At 37.1% G+C, this 22,666-nt stretch overlaps 1 protein-coding gene across 4 annotated transcripts in view; it reads right to left on the bottom strand.

The window, feature by feature from the left end:
- Positions 1-22,666, bottom strand: part of ERICH1 (glutamate rich 1) — a 91,747-nt gene that overhangs the window by 45,653 nt on the left and 23,428 nt on the right. For all 4 annotated transcript variants that reach the window (XM_064650420.1, XM_064650419.1, XM_064650421.1 and 1 more), the window contains one exon: positions 17,105-17,239. In XM_064650420.1, coding sequence (XP_064506490.1) covers positions 17,105-17,239 — 135 coding nt within the window. The remainder of the gene's footprint in view (positions 1-17,104; positions 17,240-22,666) is intronic.

Raw genomic sequence — 22,666 nt, 5'->3', positions numbered from 1 at the left:
AAACATATTGCTCCCCCTTTCTGGAACTGGAGTGTCTCAGCATCATTCCAATAGCGAGATATTCAGGACTTTGTGAAACCTTTAACACAACTTTACTCAGCTTTGAGTCAATCACATTGCTCCTCTGGAGTAGTGACAAGGTTACAAAATCATATTACTTGATACAGTATATCCTCTGCATTTGGGTTTCTGCTATGCCTTAATCTCAACCTTTTCAAAATCTGGAAACTAATTAGGTGATATCACTTCTTTTCCCCTCACAGAGACTTTTCTTCTGGTCTCTCTCACCTGACTTAACAATTGTTGTCAAAAGGGTATTCAGGTTTCCTACACTTAAGCTGCAGAAATTGCTTCCACCAACACTTAGGGCAGCCAAGTTATATCTGACTTTTTCCCAAGACAGCTACTACACCACAGAAAGTTTTCTGACAGTAAGGGAATATTACCTTTTTATACTCAGAGCCTGATGACGTATCATGCATAATTTTCCTTAAACAAGAAAATGTAAAGAAGATGTTTCTTCATTTTACTTGTATAGAAGAAACAGGAGCCTTGTTGTAGGTTCCAGGTACAAGCTTGTCCCCAATATTATAAACCAACCACATAAAGATGTTGAATTTAGATGCAAGGAACACAGGCCTAAAAACAATTTTTCAATTTGCTTAAGGAGTAACAGTTTCCTTAATGTTAATTAATTAACAAATACAAGGCTGGTGAAAAAAAAACCTCATTGCAAATGTGAATGCTTTGCTGGAGTCACAGACTATAGCTTCATTTGACCTTTTCCACCTTGAGAACACAAAAATTTTTACAGCTGATTAGACAACACAGGCTTCTGTAATAAATATATATCTTACATGATTGCTGCTGTTCCTACCTGTACAAACTATCCAACTGCTTTTACACTATACTACTATCACTCTCGTGGCTGTATCACATGCCATACTTGAAAAGTTACTGCGTATGTATAAACTGTGGAGTACAGGACATCAAAATTGCCTCCTTGGAAAGTAATGTTTTATAACAACTCCTGGATGATGGTTCATGAAAAAGTGCTTTCCTTAAAAAAAAACAGAACACAACCAAATCACCAAAAACAATGTACTATGCTTTATACAGGTCCTAAAGACACAGAGGTTTATGCACCCTTTTTGATTCTTTCCAAAGGAGATGCGAAATAAATGATGAGAAAGTGGCTCATTTTCCTTTACACTTATGAACAGCAAAGAGAAAGCAGGAGAGAACTAATCAAAATTCACTTATTTAAACCAAAAATAAATTCCAAGAAGTCTGCAGTAAGGTTACAAGCTACCTGCACATCTCATTAGCAAAACCAAAACTCTTAAGGTTTCACTGGAATGCTGGGTTTGAAATCACAAGCAATGGTTGTTCAGTCCTCCTCCTGACCTCTTCATAAAAGTCCTCTTTTGTCAAGCTGGACAAGAGGCCACGCAGTACAGGTTTCTGTCTTCTCAAAGAATTAGGATTTGACTTTAGCAGCCAGTTCCTATATTCACAGGACTTTTTTTATTCTGAAATACTAAAAAGTTCACAAAAATCTTGCAGCCAGTGTCACAATCAATAAATCTTAGCAATGGCTTTAGGTTCTCTGAAGACAAGGGCCAGAGCACTGACCCCTGTGAAAGCAGGACTGGGAATGGGGGCCCTCTGGATGGAGGTAGCAGGTGCCTGGCTCTATGGTGTCGCCTACTTCTCTGGCTGAGCAACATCAAGAAAGATTACAAATGAAATTTTATTATTCACTTGTCCCCAGAAGGAGATACATGCTAATCAGGGCTTCACACAAGATTTGCTCCTGCCATTATCTCATACTGTAGCAGGTAGAGAGAACTTCCACTGTACTAACAAGTACAGTGACACAAAAAGTTTTCAGAAGTTCACCAGAGAACAGGCTGCAAACAGCTCAAAATAATTCAGGGCTTTTCATTTACATGGCTTTTAAAATGAGCATTTCACTGCAAGCAAGTTTAAGTGTACAGAATTACTGCCATTAAAAGAGAAGGAATTAAAATAAGAGAAGTATAAAAACCTTGTAAATACATTTGAACTAAGAGACATATAAAATACAATGAAAGTTTATACAGCTCGTAACATAACTGCTAGAGGCATTTCACTTTAATAGGCATATTTATCCAAGAATGTATTTAATAGAAGAAAATGCCAGAGTTAAAGTGAAAAGGAAAAGTACTGTAAGTCACTACAGAACACATTCAAAGATTTTAATCATTGTACTTCTACTTAGATATTTTTCTGCATATGTACAAGTGATAACACCATCTCTAAAGCTTCTGCTGAAGTCCTCTATGCAAGTATATATGGTTTTGCACTAAACAAAATATGAAGGTTATTTTCAAACGCAAACATTTCTGATTATTAGTGGATTTTCCATACCATTATGATTTCTAGATATATGTCAAACAAAATACTGCAGCAGATTTTTTCCTTGGGTAATTTCTGAGATTACTGAAATATACATCTAAATTTCAAGCAATCAGTAAACTACCTTACAACCAGCTTGAAAGGAGAAACATACACACATATGTAACACTTATGAAATAAGGAAACACTGCATACTGTATTTGATAGTCTTTAACTTTTCCTTGACATATTCTTCCCTTTCAGAGGAATAAAACTCCATCCAAGGCTGTATAATACTGACCATTAAAGGCTCCACCCATCAACAGCATATTCAAGATTATGGTACCAGTATCTGAGCAGCATTTCAGAATTGCCTGTCTGTACTTCACCAGGTACCTGTATGCCCTACTCAAGAAACAGTCAGTAATGGAGGTAAGTGCAAGATTTCCACTGGCAAGTGCTACAAAGGAGAAAGCAGATGCCAAGAAAACCTGGCATTTTTTCTCAGGATGAGAAAAGCTGGCAAAAAAAGACAAGATTAAATGTGGATCCTGAGATGAAAGTGGAAAATTTGTATCACTGGTTTATTATTTTAAGCCTTCTCGTTTATCCTAAGGCTACATATTTTTATTTCTTAAGGAGCTGTAACAGGCACAAATTAGCATTTCTCTCCTCTACAGTGTTAACCTATATATGAAATAAAGAAGTACTGAACAAAGAATCAATCCTTTCTTTTCTCTAGCAGAAGAACGAGAAGGATAGAGATTATGTTCTTTTCAGTAAAAATGCCACAGTTCAGCTAAGGTATTTAACTGCCATGTAAAAGTTACCATAATACTCACTCCCCTTTCCAGACTCAAATAAAAAGAGACTGCCTTCTCCAAGTTTGATCCTAGCCAGACTTTATTATAGTCATTTACTGTAACATCACTAGATGCCTCACTCTTCTAATTACACATGCAGTTTGGTAGAGTATTCTCATATGCTTCAGTGAAGAGCTGGGAAAAAACCCAGGTCCATGCACGTAGGTGTTGTATTGCAGCAGTTCAGGGTATGAAGTGATACAGACCTGCAGACCAGCCTGGAGCCTGCAGCAGTTGCTGCCTCTCTGTGCTGATCTATCGGCACTGTCTCAATATCAACCCCATCAACCCCATTACTATAGGCATATTTTTGCTCATATATTTATATGTTTGGGTTTCCACAGCAGAATCTTTACTATTTTACATAGTTTGTGATAAGAGAAGTGCATTGATCTGAGCATTCAGTAAAGTTGGGTACTCTGAGGAATGACTCTTAATAAAGGTACATACTTAATTATGCTACCTTGTCTAAAAGTTAATGGAGAACAAATCTAAATCTAAATTAAGTATAAAAAAACTAAGCCTTTTTAGTACATTGGATGAAGGCTGGAAAAGAACAGGTGCCACACGAGCACGAGAACTACTTAAAACATCTTTGCTGTATTTGCTGCTTCCTTTAGAAAGCTAGCTGAGTAACTAGAGACATAGTTGCTGTATTTATTAATATCCACTTCTCATAAAGTTTCACAGCAAATCATTTTCCTATCAACTAAATGCTGCATACCTTTGTCGGTTTTGGAAATTTTATCTTCCACGTTGTTTGATAATGGGAATAACAAAGTATTCTATATATATAAAACATATGTAGCAGACAATATTAGCTTGTAACTCTCATCTTCAGAAACACAGTAACCAAAAAATTAGGTAGAGATATTTGTCCAGACTGACAAAAAATATGTCCACTTGTAAAATCTCGAGAAATGCTGATATACTATTGGAGTTGAGTGCATACCTAAATATAAACAAAATGGAATGGTTTGTGAACACACTGCAAACCTAAGCCATCCAGGTAATAAAGTACCTAAAGCTGAATTTAAGATAGAAGTGTGAAAGGAATTAAGCTCATCATGCTTAATTAAAGCATGCATCTTTTTTCTTACATGTGTGCTAGGCTCTCCTTAAGGTGTGGCAACCATTACAGTTGCCAAGCTACAAAAAACAAAGCTACAAGCTACTAAAACAAATGTTTTATCTAATATATCTGGCATTGTGACAGTGCAATGGCTATTTGTCAGCGAAAAGCAAAGCAACAAAATAAATTTAATTTTGTGGGTAGGTGTGCAAGATGCTGCTATCCAGTTCAGTGTTACACTCACACCATGGTCCTGTTCCAAAAATAGCACCACCACGTCCCTCACTGAGAGTAATGTACTAAACAGATTTGAACTGGCAGAACCTGTTTCTAGCAGTCAGGACATTAGCTCCTGAGTGCTCCTGACTCCTGGCATTTTTCATCCTGTTCTACACACCTTAAAGTATTGAACAAGTTGGATTTATCAGTGAATTAGCTTATGTTGCATTCTCTCAATGTTCCTAACATTTATAAATTATTTTAAATAAAATAAAAAAGCAACTTAGAGAAACCTTTCATTCATGTTTATCCAATTGAATTAGTGGAAAATTGGTATCATCAGCCTAACAAAGCAAAAATAGTTGCATAAAACTGCTTCTGAATTCTTTCCTACTCCACAGGAAGATGCAGAGAGAGTGTGTTGGGTGAGTTTTATATAAGTGTTTTCCAAATATCATCAACTCACCCAGACATAAATAGCTTTGAGAAAGTAAGGTCACTCAGTTCTTATGGAAAAACACAGATGTAGGCAGAACAGACATGAATTCACACAGATCTTCACCTGTCATTAGACCAGCTACACCAAGACTGGATTTTCAAGACAACTGTTTAAACTATCAGCATCAAGGAAAGAAGGAAAGTGTCAGATGTTGGCAGTGTCCTACACATCAATGAAGGCCACGTGCCCCACTACACCTGGACAGAGTTAGATGCTCAGCTGACTGTAGACTGCAGACTCAGTCAGGTCAGTACAGCTGTGCTGGTTATACCAGCCCAGAGTCTGAGCACACTCAGATTTCAAGAGAGAGTTTGTCAGATGGAGCACTATCAGCTGGATACAGCCAGAGGTGCAGCTGTTGGAAGTGATTTGTTCTGTATCAGGAGAGCCTGCCTATTTGCCCTAATGCCTGCCCACAGCTGCACACTGCCAAAGCGGCTGGGAAATGAAACTACTGGTACAGAGATGCAGGAGCTTTGGTCAGCCAGAACAAGCTGTTCAAAGCAACTGGGGATCCTTGGAATGCACTTAGATTGCCTGGAGTGCATTTTGACCAGATTTCAGCAATTCATTTGTGTATGGTGGTATTTCTGTCTTTTGCTATAGCAACATCCATTTTTTTCCGCCCTCCACAGATGGCTGGAAAGAAAGAGGGTGAGTGAGGTTGAAGCACGGAACGGGCAACACACATCCTATACTACTGAGCCTACAGTGAAGGAAGGGGCTTCCTTTCTCTCCAGAAGTCTACAATACAGAAGGCTCTGATGAATTATGCCCTGTTAGTTATTTGAAGTCTAATTATAAACCAATTTCCACTTGCAGGGATAAAATGGAAGGAAAATAGCATGAAACTAGCAAATAAAATTATTTAGCAAATGTAATAGGAATGGGAGACAGATGGAGGATGATTATCAAAGCTTCCTTGGCAAAGGTTACAATTGTACTGAGCGTTGTTCAGTACTTTAAAACACTGCTACCCATAAACTTTGCAGAGGGCAGTAATCAAAGGCAAAGGATACGAGATCAAGAAATTTCCCAAGTAGAGACGGAATGGAGACACCCTACTGGAAGCCATATTAATGTGTGTCTGTAAGCCTACAAGTTGCCATAAATTACAACTATTGCTACAAAAGATTAACAATAAAATGAAGCTGTGAGGTAGGCCTGATTCTGACTTTCAACATCAGACACCATCATACATCTCTATGTCATACTAAATGCTTACATAAAGGACATGGTTAATACTATACACATTCTTTTTCCTGCCATCTTCATTTTCCTTGTCCACTCAGCCACACTGATTCTAAGCCCCTGCATGTTAGAAACAGGCTTTGTACTCTTACATTGCCAAGAGTATTTAAACAGTAGGGTAATATGAATGGAGAATTTCTATTCTTACAAAAGGCTTTCCTCTTCCCTTGCTCTCTATTTTATTTTGAATGGGAAAATTGAAAACATACTGCATTGAAACATGTCTTGTTAGAAAGAAAGAGTAACATGGGCCCTTACAGCAAGAGGATGAGCCAGGGTCACATTCTCATGCTTAATATTCAACAAGTGTGTTGTCTATCGCTGGATATATTTGGATCTTGATACATAGGACAGCAACATGTTGCTGTGATTCAATACTAACAGGTTCATAGGCAATAGCAGAGCAGTGGAGGTTAGAATTTTATATGGAACCAACTATATAACTGATAGCCAAAATCAAAATAACATGTATATTAGGACTGATCAGAAACATCTCAACATCTACAAAACAAATTTCCTGCTTTAACATGTGATGAACTGAGATTCAGAACAATGAAGCATTTAGACAGAGCCCAAGCTGTCTTCTGCCTTTCCCCTTCATCCAGCCCCCTACTGACTTCACCAAGGTGCTCCACGATGATTTAACTACAAAAGCTTAGGTCTTGATTATGTTTTCATTATGAAACAAGGAGATGAAAGTAGTCAAGCAATGTCAGATTTCCAAAGTGTTGGGTGTCTGCTCAAGTGAGGCAGAATTACAACAGTGCTGTCTTTTTGCTGGGATCTAAGGTGGTTGTTGCTGCTGTTCTCTATTTCTTTTCCTTTCCCATCAGTTCCTTACTATGACTATGAGGACAGGAAGCCTGCAACATGGCTTGGAGAGAGTAGAAAGGGGGAGCATGCTCCTGCTGAGAGGGGAGAATTGACTCAGTGGGTGGGCAGCAAGAAGAGAAAAATGATATGCAGTCAGGAAAGAGGAGAAAATAGAAAGTCAGTGCCTCTTCATTCTGTGAGGTTCATCTACTAGAGGAGAGGATGCTCAACAAAAATGTTTGTCATCACTGTAACTTAAAAAAAAAAGCAAAAAGCAAGGAAAAAAATAGTCAGAGATAAAGGCCTTAATTCCACCTCCTCCTGCTACACATACTATCACCTGACTAGCTGAATCTACTTTAATCTAATTACTTTCAGACTTATGGACATGGAACAAGAGGAGATTCAGTTTGAGATACTGATTGTATCACAGAGGAATAAGAAAAACTGAAGGGCAAGAACCACAAGAAAGTGAAGGTAACTGCCAAAGTCAACACGTCTCATTAAACATGCACTTCTTGGCAAGTTCTTACTCAGCTTAAGCACACATCTGCCCTCTGGGTTCCAACCCAGCATTCTCTTTCCTCTGTTAAAATGTAAAGGTATAAACTAGGATTAGGAGTATGTTGTTTTCTGCACTACAGAAACACACAGGAATGAGAGCTCATTTCAAAGGTACATTTTCTTATTCAAATAGTTGAGGCTTTTTCAGAAGCACACAGAAACTAACACAGCATCTGTACACATACTTTATTTACAACTATAGAAATATAAACCAAAGATCTTTAATAAACCTTTAACATGCAGCCATGGCTAAAGTAAATCATTACAAGTGTATTAATATTAGCATGTACTTTGTTTCTATCCTTAATACATTTTCAGCATTTATACCCTTTCCTAACACCACACCACAAAAATGTGAACTAAATATTTGGGGTAAAATTCTTTTCCATTCCACTCCAAAAGACATTTTTCAGAGGTTTTTTGGGGTTTGTGAGTTTTTGTTTGATTTGACGTCTTCATGTTAGAAACTATCACACCAGAATTACTGAAGACTTCAGTGACATTAAAAGCTCCTGATTTGTACCATGAGTTTTGCAATAGTTCCCATATGCTTGTGGTTGTATCAGCATATAGAAGATGTAAATAGTTACAGACAGTGGTAGTTAGAAATGACTGGTTTCTACATTGTATATAAACCTAAACTAGTGATTCACACTTACCTCTTAAATTGATAGCCCAATCCTGTGTTTAAAACCCTCAGTGGACAGCAGGGAATTTCTTGTTATATTTCACACTCACCCTCAGGAGGTTCAGACTTGTTTGTTGTGAAATCAAGAGAGGTGATTACCCCATTCTAGATGGCTGCTTGCCAAATCACTGATATTGCTTGTAACACTGCTACAGAATACTGGTGGTCTGGAAACGTTTTCCTCTAAGTGCCTGCCCAAGCTACACCTACCTCAAATGTTTATTGTTTGTATCACATGTAGTACACCAGAAAGATTTCCAAAAAGCTGTGATCACACTAGTCAGCTAGCTTTTGCAACACGAGTACATCAGCAAGCATCTTCTTCCAAGCATACACTTAATTCCTTGAAAACTAGAATTCTGGACAACTCTCAAATCATGTGACACTTTAAAAAGGAAACCTTCTCCTATTCAGATAGAAAAGGATTTAAAGATTTTCCAAAGCAGTATTAGAGAAGTTGATTTAAGTCTTTCTTAACCTTTAATTTAATTCCAGTGATGCAAGTCAACCGATAACAACATCAGTGTAATATGAATAGCACTGGACCTAGATTTTTATTTTTTTAAAAATTAAGCCAAAGATAACAAATGATTCAATACTTTATCTGAACTCTGAAAACAAAAATGGTTCTCTAATCTTATTCAATTTCAGAAAGAAAACTGTGGTGATATCATCTATGAAAGAATGTCATTGCATCTATCAACAAACACAAGGTCTGCTGAGAGGACGTTCAAAGAGAAGACGTGCAGTACAGATTCGTCAGCTATAGCTGTCCAACACCTCTATTTGTTTGGGGCATCTTTCACTGTAATTGGTTCCAAAATGTCAAGTACATTCAAGCTGAAGAAGAAACAGGCTGTAGAGAAGAAAGTTCTTAACCTCCCAGACATCTCTTCTTCCAAGTTATTGATTAATCTATAAACACCACAACGCTGTGGAAGGGCTTATAGTAACAGCCTTAACAGAGGTGTCATTGTTGCTACAGCTTGCTTTCTGATGATGCCATACACATGAGACTTCCTGAAGCTGTTGGGAGTTCAGGAAAATTTGCCATTCACAAATTGGGAGTCATACACTAATTTCTGCAAGGACAATGCTAAACTACAGAATGTTATCACCTAAAATTTTATCATGCACAAATATATTGTTTTAATACTAAACAGTGACATCCAAACTGTCGGAGAATTAAAACCAGAACACCCAAAATTAACTAACAGAATTCATTAATAGAAATTTAAGAAAAGACTTAGCCTAACTATTAGAAATATAAGAGTCAGAACTCTTAGTCACTGTTTATTCCTTGCTGAATTACTGAAAACCACTTTTTAAACTCTTTCACAAGCAAGTTTTCAACCTGAAAGTCCATACCATCCTACTAGAAAAGGAAATACCCTAAGGAAAAATCCCTAAGGAAAAGGACGACAGAGAAGCAAACCTCACAGCACAAGTTTTAGAAGTAGCTGAAGTGAAACAGAGAAACACTTTTTTTTCAGCAAGTTGTAAGAAAAATCTGCACACTTGCATATCAATCATATTCACTTATTCATGGAAATATGATTTGGTGCATCTGTGTTGCAAAACACTATAAAGTTAAGAACTGTACTTTGGTATCTTTCATTATTCAGGTATACTTTATGAAGTCCTAAATTAGACATGATTTTTATCTGTAACAATTCTTTAATAGGTTTGTTATTCCATTAAAAAAAAAATAAATCTGGAAAGAATTTTCTTACTTTTTGTTTGCAAATGCCCAATTCTTACCCCCAAAGTGTCATAATTCCCATAATTTGTCTTGTTACCAGCTTTGGATATTCAACACAGAAGTTGCCACAAGTCAATCCAGCAGACAGAATACACTACAAAACAACCTGATTCATAGGAGGACTTTTTCATAGCTTTTTCTTTCAGATATAAGATTCAGAAAAGCAATTATAAGTGTTCTTAAACTCCTTTGGCTTCAAGATAAGTTGAGTTTATTTCATGTTGAGTTCTTACTTGAACTATTTTATTTAAAATAGGTACTAATAGTCATTGAGCACTGTTAAACGTTTTAATTTACAGTTAAGAAGTACAAAGCAAACAATGTATATTGTAACATCACTGAGATAACTGCAGACATGAATGAAGTGGTGTGGAACTAGAAAAAGATTTTTTTAATGAAATATTTCTTTTAACTTTTTTCTACTGTCACACCCTCTGATTAATTTGAAAACACATCTAAAACTTTGACACAGTATTAGTTTCTTCAAGGGTAAAGAATTCTGGGCAATCTGTTGTAATTGGGATGCTGGGACATACTTTAATCCCATGGTATGTAATGGCAAATGTATTTTTGGGGAAAAATAATACTTAGAGCTTTTGATACACTATTCTTGCAACACATACAACCTATGAACTCATAGTACTGAGATTTTGAACTACGGTTTGAGACAACTTAAAAAAGCCCAAAAGTCTGCTGTGGGAACTGGCAGGAAGCTTGCACCTGCTTGGCTTTTTCATCAGTGATTAACATTAAAATTACTGTTGACATTGAAAAAAAAAAGAAAATAGGAAAGTTATATATAAGCACTACTTGGGTTCTAAAAAAACCCCAACAAAATCACCCAAACAAAAAAACCCAGACACTAAATCCCGCAAATTTTAAGCATGGGCAGAATATCAGTGTACCAAGTAAAAGGAGCTCCTGCTGAACTGCTGTGGCAGAAAAACATTGATGCAATTTTCTTACCTATTAAAACCAAAACCAAACCCCAGACTTGTGGATAGAAATACAAGGACTATATTACACAGAATCACAGAATATTCTGAGTTGGAAGGGACCCATAAGGATCATCAAGTCCAAATCTTGAGTGGCCCATACAATATTATATCAACATATGGCCTTGTTGAAAAAATAAATACTACCAGCAGTACCAGAGTTTATATTCTTAAAAGGATGCTGTGAAATGGGAGATATCTAGAAGAGCTACAAAAGTGACTTGAGGATTGAAGCAAACATCTTAGAGCAATACACAAGTGAATCTGTTTAATTGAAAAAGATTGGTGGTGACTTGATTACTGTTTTTCTTTGTGGGAAGAAAATACTGCTAAATAAATACTGTTAAATAAATACTCCTCTTTAAATGGAGGAAGGTAGAAAAAAAAAAACATTTTCAAATATATTTTTTGGTTTTGTTTTTGATTATAGTGAGGCCAATTAACTGTAGCACCAGAAAGTAGTGGAGCCTCTGTGACATCCTTGAAATGTGAATAGGTTTTTTCGTTTGGTTGGTTCTTTTTTTAAATGCAAACTGCTGAGCTCAATATGGGGTAAGACCTCTCTAGCAGGTAGAGAAGATTAAATTACACGGTCTAATGATTCCTCTAGTTTGAAGGCTACAAAAACATTCATAATTTCAGCGGTGCTACCTGCCAGTGAAAAAAATTTGCTGCTGGCCTTAGCTGCTCAATATCCATTGTTCCCTCGGTGTGCTATCAGTTCTGTAATGTACTGCATTCCCAACCACTTGCCAAGAACCTAAGTAGTCAACACATGATTCACATTAGCACCACTTAACAAACATAAGCTTAAGCATTATTAAGTCTTCCTAAAATGGTTGCCTTAAACCTTAAGTGAATCAAGAGACTACAGAGAGGTTGGAGATTACCTGATCATGCCTTAACCAAAACTATCTTTTGCTGACCAGAAAGTGCAAACATTTTTGCCAGCAGAACCAAACACAAGAAATGTAGTAGCTTTTACGAGACCGGTTAAGGACCCCTCCCCAGTGTTGCTATTCTATACTGACAACACTAAGAATTTCCTGGTATGCATCTCACTTGAATAACTAATTTACTTGTATATAAATGAGACAGATCTCTAACTTCCTTCCTTCAGCTTAGACCTCTTGCAGCATCACCAGTAGTGATTCTCTGCAGTATTGCCCTTTCTGACAAAAACAAATAAAAAAAGCAAAAGTCCAAAGGGCAGCTACATTAACAAATAACTCATGTGCCTCTATCATATAGAATTGCAGAGCCTGAGACCAATAAGCAAATTTAACCAGGTGAGGAAGTGTCCCACAGAAGTACCACTTTTCACATTATGTCAGATTTGTCAGCTGTCAAAAAGTAGGAAAAAAAAAAATCAGTTGTTTGCTTCTATTTCTCTAACTTGACTTCTCAGCATGACAATGAAGCATCCAAACTGGATTCTTCCTCCTAACTACAACTCCACCTCATAACCTACCCATTAGGACAAAGCTCAGCCAGGTCTTGCTCCTTCTGTCTATATAACAGGTTTCACCAAAAGTAGGAAGGTTGTTATCAAGATAGTAACAACAGCATAGTTGTTGGAACCACTACACTGTGGTTCCAAACTATGAAGGAAAAACGAGTGAGACTTGACAAGAATTAAAAATGAAAAAAAAAAAAATCCTAAGAACCCTTTTCTTTGAGTTCTCTTTATCTGCTCTTCCAGGTGCCCTCAACTGTTGCATATTACTGAACTCCTACATGCACAGCTTTTGTCTTCTACAGTCCTGGGGCAGGAATTTGCTCTGCCATAAATCTAAGAACCACCAAATATCACTTTGTGATGCTACATAAAAATATGGATTTAATATTAAAGAACTTTTGAGAGAAATTATAATCCAGCACACTGTTTTGAGCAAAAATAAAATAACTTTATATGTTATATTCTATTATCATAGCTTCAATTACACTATCCAAGAAGAAACACTGCTGGAGAAATAAAATCAGTTTATCGTTTAGAAGGAATAAGGTTACATTTTTAGCATTCATACTTTAATGGAAGATAGTGTTTCCTATTGTTTTACCTGTCTTGAAATAAGAACCAAAACCCCCACAATTTTACTTCATCTTACGAAAGTAAAAACCAAAACAAAAGTACTGCTTCCTAGAAAGTTAAGGGACACGTAACTAAAGTTTTCTGGATTCTCCTTTCATATAGAAAACCCTTTTAAATGTGATGGTGGATCTTTCAAGTGACTACTCTTGAAGAATCATTTCTCAATAAATAGGTAATAAAAATAAATTAATTTTTATCTCTGATTTAAGAACTTTAAGATATGAAAATATTGGACTTACAACCAGAATTTGATGGATAATATCTTATCTGTAGCTTGAAAATTACACATTTTAATGCCCTTGCCAAACATATAAAGTCTACTGCTAAACAAGTTAGCAATGCATTAACATGTACCAAGGTCAGTATGAAAATAATGTGAAAAACAAAAGAAATTCTCTGGATTATTTCCTCCCCTGACTGTCTAATTCTTGTTACTCAATTCAATCAAAAGAAGGCTGACATAATCACACTGTCATAGTGATTCAACTCATACAAAACAGTCCAGGGAGTTTTTAATAATTAGATGCTCAAGTCTATTTTATTATTCCAAGAATGTTGGATAAATGTAATATTCATTATTTTCCTGAAAGATAAGAAAGACTCTTAGATTTTTCTTCTCATTACTACAGGTTCATCAATCACCTGCTTACATGAAGGAAACAAACCTGCAACAGCAGCTTTATTCTCCTCACCTCTGGGAAATGTATAAGAGAATCCCAGAGGGAAGCAGAGATGCTTCACCAAACTCGGAATCTCGATGCCATTAGTCATTTATGCATCATCACAAGGTGACTGTGGAATGTTAAGGGCATAACTACTCACAATTTATTTGACAAAACAAAGAAAAGTTTTTAAAAGCATTTCAAAAAATATTTGAAATGCTAAAAATACATGCAGAGACAGATGGAGAAAGACATACTGAAATATTCACACAGACCTGCCTTTTTTTCCCCCCCTCTTGCTCAAAAGCTGGTGTTTCCTAAAAAATTGAGCATCTTGTGTATATGCTGGGTAACAAAAGGTTCCCACGATATCCTTTTCTAGCCTTTGAGTCCAGAATTAAGGGAAATAAATTATGTGGAAACTCAAGCAAAAAAAAAAGTAATCTGACTCAAAAATAATTTCATTGTTTATCAAACTTGTCTTATGAAAATAATCTGACTATTTTAGGATTTATATTTTCTAGTTGCAACTTACTTATATATCAGTGTGATTTGCTATGTCTTCTCAATAAATTAAGAAAACAAAATCTGTGTCTATCTGAATTAATAACAAGATTGTCAAGAGGGATAGATGTGCCATGGCTGATATTTTATTGCATTAATCTGTGAAAGAATGAAGTAGTCAATCATTAGAATATGAATTTAGCCATCAACTGTTTTTGAGAAATTGTTTAAAAGTTAAAGTTAATTAAAATTATAAATTAAAACAACTTCTTGTTAGCTCTAAAATATTTTTTGGGTTGTCCATTATTATTATTCTTTAAATTAGTTCCATTACGGTTGATACTGTCAGGATGAAATTAATGTTGTCCTTCAACCTTGCAAGATTAGCACAGATCTCCAATTCTGAATCTGTATTTAGGCAAAACAAATAAGGGTCTAAACTTCAGCAAGAAAGACCTAGTATTAAAGGGTAGTGAAACACTAGAGCAAGTAGAAAAGAGCATGTAAGAAGAACCTCCCTATGAGGAGGTTTTTAAGAACAAATTAGGCAAACCCCTGGCAAGAATGACATTTACAGTCAAATCTACCATGCAAGGAGAATCACTGATTAAAAAACTTCACTTCAAACTTATTTTTTCTTGATTCCATGATAAACTGCAAAGTCAAATAACAAACCAATCCAAAAATAAGTCTCCCAAAATTCCAGATCAATTTGTTAACTGTTGAAAAAGTGGCTGAAGTCCAAAACCTACTCTTGCTGAACACTGAAATTGGGATCAGCTAAAAGAGCTCTCCATCCAACAGTCAATACTGTCACTACACAACAGCAGAATTCTACTTACTGCTATCATGGTTGAGCACGTTTGTTTTGAAATACTAAGGGAAAAGATTAAATCTAGAAAATGAACCATTATTCAATATTCTATCCACTGTAAGACCAGGCCAAGTATTTATACTACTTTAAAAAGAGACAACATAATGCAATCCTAAATTCTGTTCTGCTTAATTGCTATGCAATATATCAACATCTAATATGGACCACATATAACCTGATTTACACACAGATTTTGAACAGCAGCTGAGTAAATTTGCCACAAAAGTTCCATGCTAATACCTTAATAAAGAGGTTGCAGCAGTGTTCAGACATCTGTATTCTAGTGTTTCATTTAAAAGCAACATAAGTCCCTGTATAAAACTGAATGTTATAGGTCCATTTACCTATGAAGTATTACAAGACTTCATCTAGTTTTATTAGCAAAATACAGAAGGGGAAACATCCCTCTAATATCTAAAAGGAAAGAACACCAAATAATAAATGGAGATTATATGGCATGGAGGGAGAAAAATGGTGCTTAGGGATCAGAATAAGCAGCTTGAATATGACATGCTGGGAAACAACCCCAGTGAACTGCCCAAAGACAGCTGTACAACTAAGCAAATGTAAGCATCGCCTAGAAATAGCTTTTGGACTCAGAACATGAATCCCATCCAGCAGAGAAAAGAGCAGCCTAGAAGCTGTACATTAGAACACCTTTCCATCCATAATCCAAAAGGTATCAAGATCTACTCTTACGTTACTCTGATAAAGTTACTTCTTTGTCACTCAAAATATGGTCTTTAAACCACTTCACATCAAGGAAAAACATTCTTGATGCACGACCAGTCACACTGTATTTTGCTTCAGTCTCTTAAGCTACTTTGATAGCTTTACTTGTATCCACATTGTGAATGGAGCTCAGAACAAAGTGCAGACCTAATTTCCAACTGAAAATTCACCTCTGTGGGTCCTGTTTGCAGAGGCAAGCAGTATTTGCCCTTCCATATATGCAGGTTATATCGGAGATTTTCCTTACATTTAAGGCAGTCTCCAGGCTGAAACAGATACAGTACTTTAATAACTGCTGCTTATCAGGTGTTTTACTTCAGCTGCCTTACCTGTGTATTTTCTTTGCTGTAGAATGCCCCTAGCAGCAAATGACAGTGATACACCATTTTAGACAAACATACATCCACAGGAACACAGCAATTGAAAAAACTAAATGAATTTGTCTTGTCTAAGCTTAGAACTTTTTTTTTTTTTAAAGACAGACAGAATCAATTTATTCTGGCAATGGCATTCAGAAAACCATGTATTTAACTGAGGCCAACTTAGAGCTCACTTTACAGATTCTGTGCTTCTTCTCTTGTATTCTTTGACAACCTTAAATATTGGTTCTGAAGTTACCTGGTCACAGTTTCTCATCAGAAAGCCTCTCAGCACTAAAGAATTGGTATCTCCCTCCACCCACACCAATGATGAATGTCTGTTCTAACGGAGAGAGGTAAATTTGAAATGTTGTTGAGTCTTTATCCAATTTTTCAGAATATCAAGAGTAAGACTTAGTAAAACAGCTTTATCTATCATTTATCCTTAAAAATAACAAGACTGTAAGCAGGTATAATATGAATATACATGTGCCACTTGAGTGGGAGGAGCTAAAGACTTTGTCCTCACTTAGACTTTATGGAACTTCAGCAAGATCCGTGGCACTGTATGGCTACAACCCAATGTTGAATCTAGTCGTGCAACACTTAACAAGAGAGGTGAACTCATAGGGATGCACATCCTCATTTTGCTTATGTTGCAAAACAGTGACACCCGCTGGCAGCAACAGTTTAAATACTTAATTGTTGCAGTCTGAGTCTACTTGATAAGAGTTCCTTGAGAAAAATTTATCACAGTAACAACCATAGAAACTTACCTGTTGAGTCAGCACTACTGCCTGAGTTTTCAGAAACTGCACTACTAATAGCATCTGGAGTAGCTGCAACATAACCCTCCGGAGGAAGATCCACTTTGTAAATTCTTCTTGGAGACATAATTGCATCATCGCTACCTACAAAACAGAAAAAACCCAAATATCTGCCTCAATATTGGTCTCACTACAGATTTTCTCAAATGTTTTTTCAACCATGGCAATAAGTGTTCTCGAAAATCCTTACAGAGGGTCAGGTGTGGAACACTGAAATTATCCTACAACCAACAAAACTGCACCAAATTTTGTAGCAGCTACAAATAAGCAATTACTCCATGGGTTAGTTCTTTCCACCAGAAACATTTTTTTTCTTTGTATGAGGCAAATCTTCTGCTCTAACTTCAGAAGACACTTACAGTGATATTTTAAGAGAGATTCTAAACATTTTTCCCCATTGGCATGAGCACACATTATTTCTTTAAGAACTGTTTCACAAAAGATGGATGGATGGAGAGATACAAGCTGATTATGCAGTGATAGAAGCAACAGAAAAAGAATCACAGAACTGTGGTTTGCCCATTTGTAGACCTCTTAAACATAGCCTATCCTGTTCTAAAGGATGCAAAGACAAAGGGAGTTTGAAAGCCACACTTGACTAAGCCTCAGCAGGGCCTGCTCATCCCTGCTGTGCTTCTTTCTGAAAGAGGGAGGAAGGGGAAGAGCCAAGGGCCAGCTTTCCAACTATTTTATAGTATAGGAAACTACTTGTGGTGATGGCAGCAGTCTCGTTTTGTAGGATTCCTTTCCTGTTTAAAAGGTATTTAAAAATACATGGAAGAGCGTCAGTATAAACCTCTCCTGTGTTCACCAGACAAGTAGCTCTGTAGGAGTGACAGAGACACATCTCTGCTCCAGTTAAACGAAAACAGTCCAAATACCAGACTGTATTTCTTTTGCTCAGCAGTGACAACAGCAGAGACCAACCACAGGGAGAAAAAAGCCTTTCCAGAAGGCCAGAATGTCAGGGTATTTCCAGATGCTGCAATGTAGTTTTAGATGGCTCAGTGTTGTTTTGTTTTTCTTTTTGGTTTATTGGGGCTTTTTGGTTGTTGTTGTTTTGTTGGGCTTTTTAACACTCAGCTCCATAAGTCAGCACAGACAGAGCACCAGCCTTCCCTTCTTGGGGGCAATTTGTCCCTTTAAAATGCAGAATCAGAGAATATACTGAGTTGGAAGGGATCCACAAGGATCATTGAACTTAACCCTTAATCCTGCACAGGATCATCCCCAAGAGTCACACCACGTGCCTGAAAGTATCATTCAAATGCTTCTTGAATTCTGGCAGGTTTGGTGCTGCAACCCCTCTCCTGGGAAGCCTGTTCCAGACAGAACTGTTAAAATAATGTAAAATAAAAATATCTTTGTCAAGTGGACACAATTAACCTCCTTACACCACAAATTTGCTCGAAGATCCCAGGTGATCCAAGTCTATCACTGAGGTGCAGCTATGGTTGGACTAATTCTCAAACATTTAAAACATAGTTGTGTCTGACAGATTCCTAACAAGAATTACTTCTAGGTTTCAAATATGCAATTTAACTACACATACTGTATGCAAATATGTAATTTAACTATACACTGACATTTCTCAGATACCCTACTTCAAAGAATTCAGCATGACTGATCATCTTAGATATCTATGACAAACTACATTTCTAAACATTTCAAGGCACTTCTGAAAAGCTATACCACAGTTGTTTTCATCACCAAGAGGTAATAAATTTGTTTTGAAAACACATTAGAAAGTTTTTTTTTTCTTGACCAAGCCAGAAAATTTCCAACTCATATTAATGATACTTACTTTAAAGGATAATAAAGGGAAAGGAATAAATAATACAGAAAGATGAAGAACAATTTTGCAATTTGAAGAAAAATCCACTGAAAATTAATGTGGAATAATTCTGTAATCCTTTCCATAGGGATGATGCCAAATGGCTGAACTGGCAGCACTTGCATTGATTTTCCCACCACCACCACCCAGGCTGATTAATGATGAAGTGCTAATTAGTGGCAGTTTTAAATTTCAAGGATGTATAAATGTTTGAGTTATTTCCTTCTGAATGGTTTCAAGTTTCCTCATGTTCTTTTCTACAACATTCCCCATACAAAGAGATCCTTTGCATGTAACTCAGCCTTGTGCACAGAGCAGGGATGTGAATCTACATCATGCCCTTCCCAACATTACAACTGCAAGCATGTCAGTTGCTTGGCCAGCTATGTTATCTCTTGCTACCCTACTACGAACAAGTATCAGACTGCCTGAACATAAAGCATGCTTAGGCACACCTCAGACACAGACATGGCCAGAACACATGTTCATATAATCTTGGTCCTTTGGTGGCAATTATATTCAGCTGCTGGTTAAAATCTTAAAATCCACTAAAAAAAATCTCGGTCCTTTGCTTGCTGTAAGACTGGACAGAGACTGAATTAATTCGTTTCTGTGGTGGGTTGACCCTGGCTAGCAGCCAAACACCCACGAGATGCTCACTCACTCCCCCTTCAGCAGGATGAAATGGGAAGAAGAGGACTAAGAGCTCATGAGTCAACAGCAGGGAGATCACTTACCAACTATAACAACCTTTCCTTGTGGCTTATATTCACTCCCAACTTCGCCTACTCCCTATTGCTGCAGTCCCTTCAGTGAGACAAAAAGCAGTGCAAGGTGGTAGAGGCTGTCTACAGTCAGTGTGCAACAGCTTCTCTCTGCTGCTCCTTCCTGTTCCCCCACAGGTGTTCTCTGTGGGCTGCAGTCCTTCAGGAACATTTTAACAACAGAGCACCTCCTCCTCTGACCCTAGGGTTCCCACTGTTGTCACTCCTTTTAGTTCCCTCCTCTCTCAGGAGCTCTCTTAGTCCTCTCCTTTCTCAAAGAAGTTTCCCCAAGGCACCCCCTGGGCTGTGGGCTCAGCCGTGCCCTGCAGTGGGTGGGCTGGAGCCGGCTGGAACCGGCTGGAACCGGCTGCATGGGGCAGCCCCAGCCTCCCCTCACAGAGCCACCCTGCCTGGACACCAGCACCCTGTACGGCTTCACAATCAGACAGAAATTTTGTCTTGCCCATGAAATGCTTCCCTGCAACTCAGAAAGCTTTGGTAACCCACTGCTAAGTTCCCATAGGGCAGAACTCATACTGCAATTAGAGGACCCAAGTCCATCTAGAACATCCTGCAGCCCCCACAGACAGCTGACAAGTTAGCCCAATCTTACCAAGACTATCTTTTTCACAAAATTATCCCTTGGAAACACCTGGCTATCACTTCTCCAAATAGAATGAAAGAGTTTATCCTCAAAAATAGGTCTTTACAAAAAGGTACAGGAAGTGAGGGATTGATGTTGGTTCAAATACAAGGTCTGATTAGTTCAATGCCATACCTTCTACAAAAGTCATTACTGTCAGTAGGCATTTTCTATGTGGTGTTACAGTAGATATAATCTGGAAAAAAATAAGGCTTGAAAGAGGTCTGTTATCTCCTTTAAAAAGCTTGCATAAAGTATGATTTTACTTATTAGGAAAGCTCGAGTATGACCATGTTATAGCTATTCCTCATTTGTATGTATACAAATGAGACTACAACCTGAAAATTCTGACAATCCCCAATGCACATAAACACCCCCTTGTTATCTGTACAGAATCACTTTCCCCTTCACTGACTAGCAAGAGAAGTATCTAAAGACAATGCACATACAAATACTGGGCAAGAGTTGTCTCCTTCAAAAAGTCTTCATAAACTGAAGTGCACCAAAGGTGATATCAGTGACTAAATGTAGAATATACACACCTCGAGGGTCCTCCTGAGCTGTGGTACTGGAAAATAGGTACTTTTACAGTTCATCAACGTGAAGACATCAAATTGTCCTTCAATAGCGTGAACAAATCCGGTGATCCGAAATACTCACCCATTCCCCAATGTATACTCATTTTTCTTCAGATGACATCCAAGTTCCTGACCACTAAGCTATAGTTACTTTAGTCTGCCATGACAAGGTACATCAGAGTAACTTCAGGGACATGAGGTGTTATATTATGTGCAAACAACCTCTGTTCACAGGTTGACTTTCACAGGGTTTTCAGTCTCAAGTCAATGCACACTACAGTGCTTTCCACAACAACAGAAGCTTTTAGCTCAAGTAGACCTTTGTGCAATCGGAAAGTAAAATCCTTTTTCTTGGAGTGCTGCATAATTCCTGCTATTTGACCTCAGTTTTCAGCAGAAACCTCTCCCTCAATACCAGAGAAGCACATTCGGTAGAGAACAAAAACAAAAAGTGATAATGATAATAAACAACCTAGCAAAGAACAGGCAGTCATTTACTGCTGGTCATTTGTTTCACTCAAATGATAACCATCACACAGAAATGGAAATGTTGTGCTATTTTGCCGGGTGACAGGAGTAGCTGATGAATAATTTCTGTAGAAATTCACTACTGCAGGTAGGAACTTGTTTCTCACAAAATTATGGAACTTCCTTTATGGAGAGCTACTCCAGTTTACCATTACAGTCTGATTCCTTTAGCTTGTTCTAAGACTTGATTATTTGTACTTTATCAGAATAAACTAGGGGAGTCACTCTAGCCAGTTTCTGGCTGAAGATGATATACTCCTTCCAAAGATTCTTCATCTCTTTCTTTTTTTTTTATTTATGAAAAAAAAGTTTTCTGAATGTCTTTTGAATATCTAATTATCTCAAGTTACATTGTTTGCTACAGTCACATATTTTATTGGCACCAATACATGTAACATAATACTGAAAAAGCTTTTTCTTTTGCAAAATTCTTTAAAATTCTGAAGATGCCTGCTATTTTTTTCTGAAGGACGAACTTCCCTGTTTGCCAAGTAAACCGTCCAAGTGTATAGTTTTATTCCAAATTGCTCGATAACATACATTCAAACAATAAACTGATGAAAGAATAAAGTCTTAAAATTAAATAGATACATGTTGTCCTCTGGCTCAAAAAATCCTCAAGCAGCATATTGTTGGAGAACATTGTGGGGAAGCAGTACAATACACTTATTTTATTCCAATAATCTTTTCTACAATATTAATGGTCACAACATATTAGTGTAAACAGCAGTATTGAATTTTTTAATTTACCTTAATTTCTGCTACTTTACTGTTATGTTTACACAAAAAAAGTCTACTATCCTTTGTTTGTCAAGCAATAGCATGCTTTCACTGCATTCTCAGATTTTTTTTCTTAGAATACAAGCCATATCACAGACGAGTGCTCCCAGTTCTTAGGCTATATACCATTTGTGCCTGGTAGCAGGTTTAAACAAGCCAGTTCGTTACGACTTCCCTCCTGAAGTACTTTACTTCCTTGAAAAGAGTAAGTCTAGATTACACAGCACACTAGACTAGAGCACTGAAAGAAGAAAACAACTTGAGAAAATCCTCAGAAGTACTTCCTCATCATGGTCTTTTCCTACGGCTTGATGAAAACCAAAGACTTCAAAAGGAAACTGAGGTCAATAAAGACATCCATTTTACAAGACCCAAAGTTAGGAT

This window comes from Pseudopipra pipra, chromosome 3 (assembly GCF_036250125.1).
Source record: "Pseudopipra pipra isolate bDixPip1 chromosome 3, bDixPip1.hap1, whole genome shotgun sequence".
Taxonomy (NCBI): Eukaryota; Metazoa; Chordata; class Aves; order Passeriformes; family Pipridae; genus Pseudopipra; species Pseudopipra pipra.
Note: the sequence above shows the minus strand (reverse complement) of the source record. Positions and strands in the feature narration are given on the sequence as shown.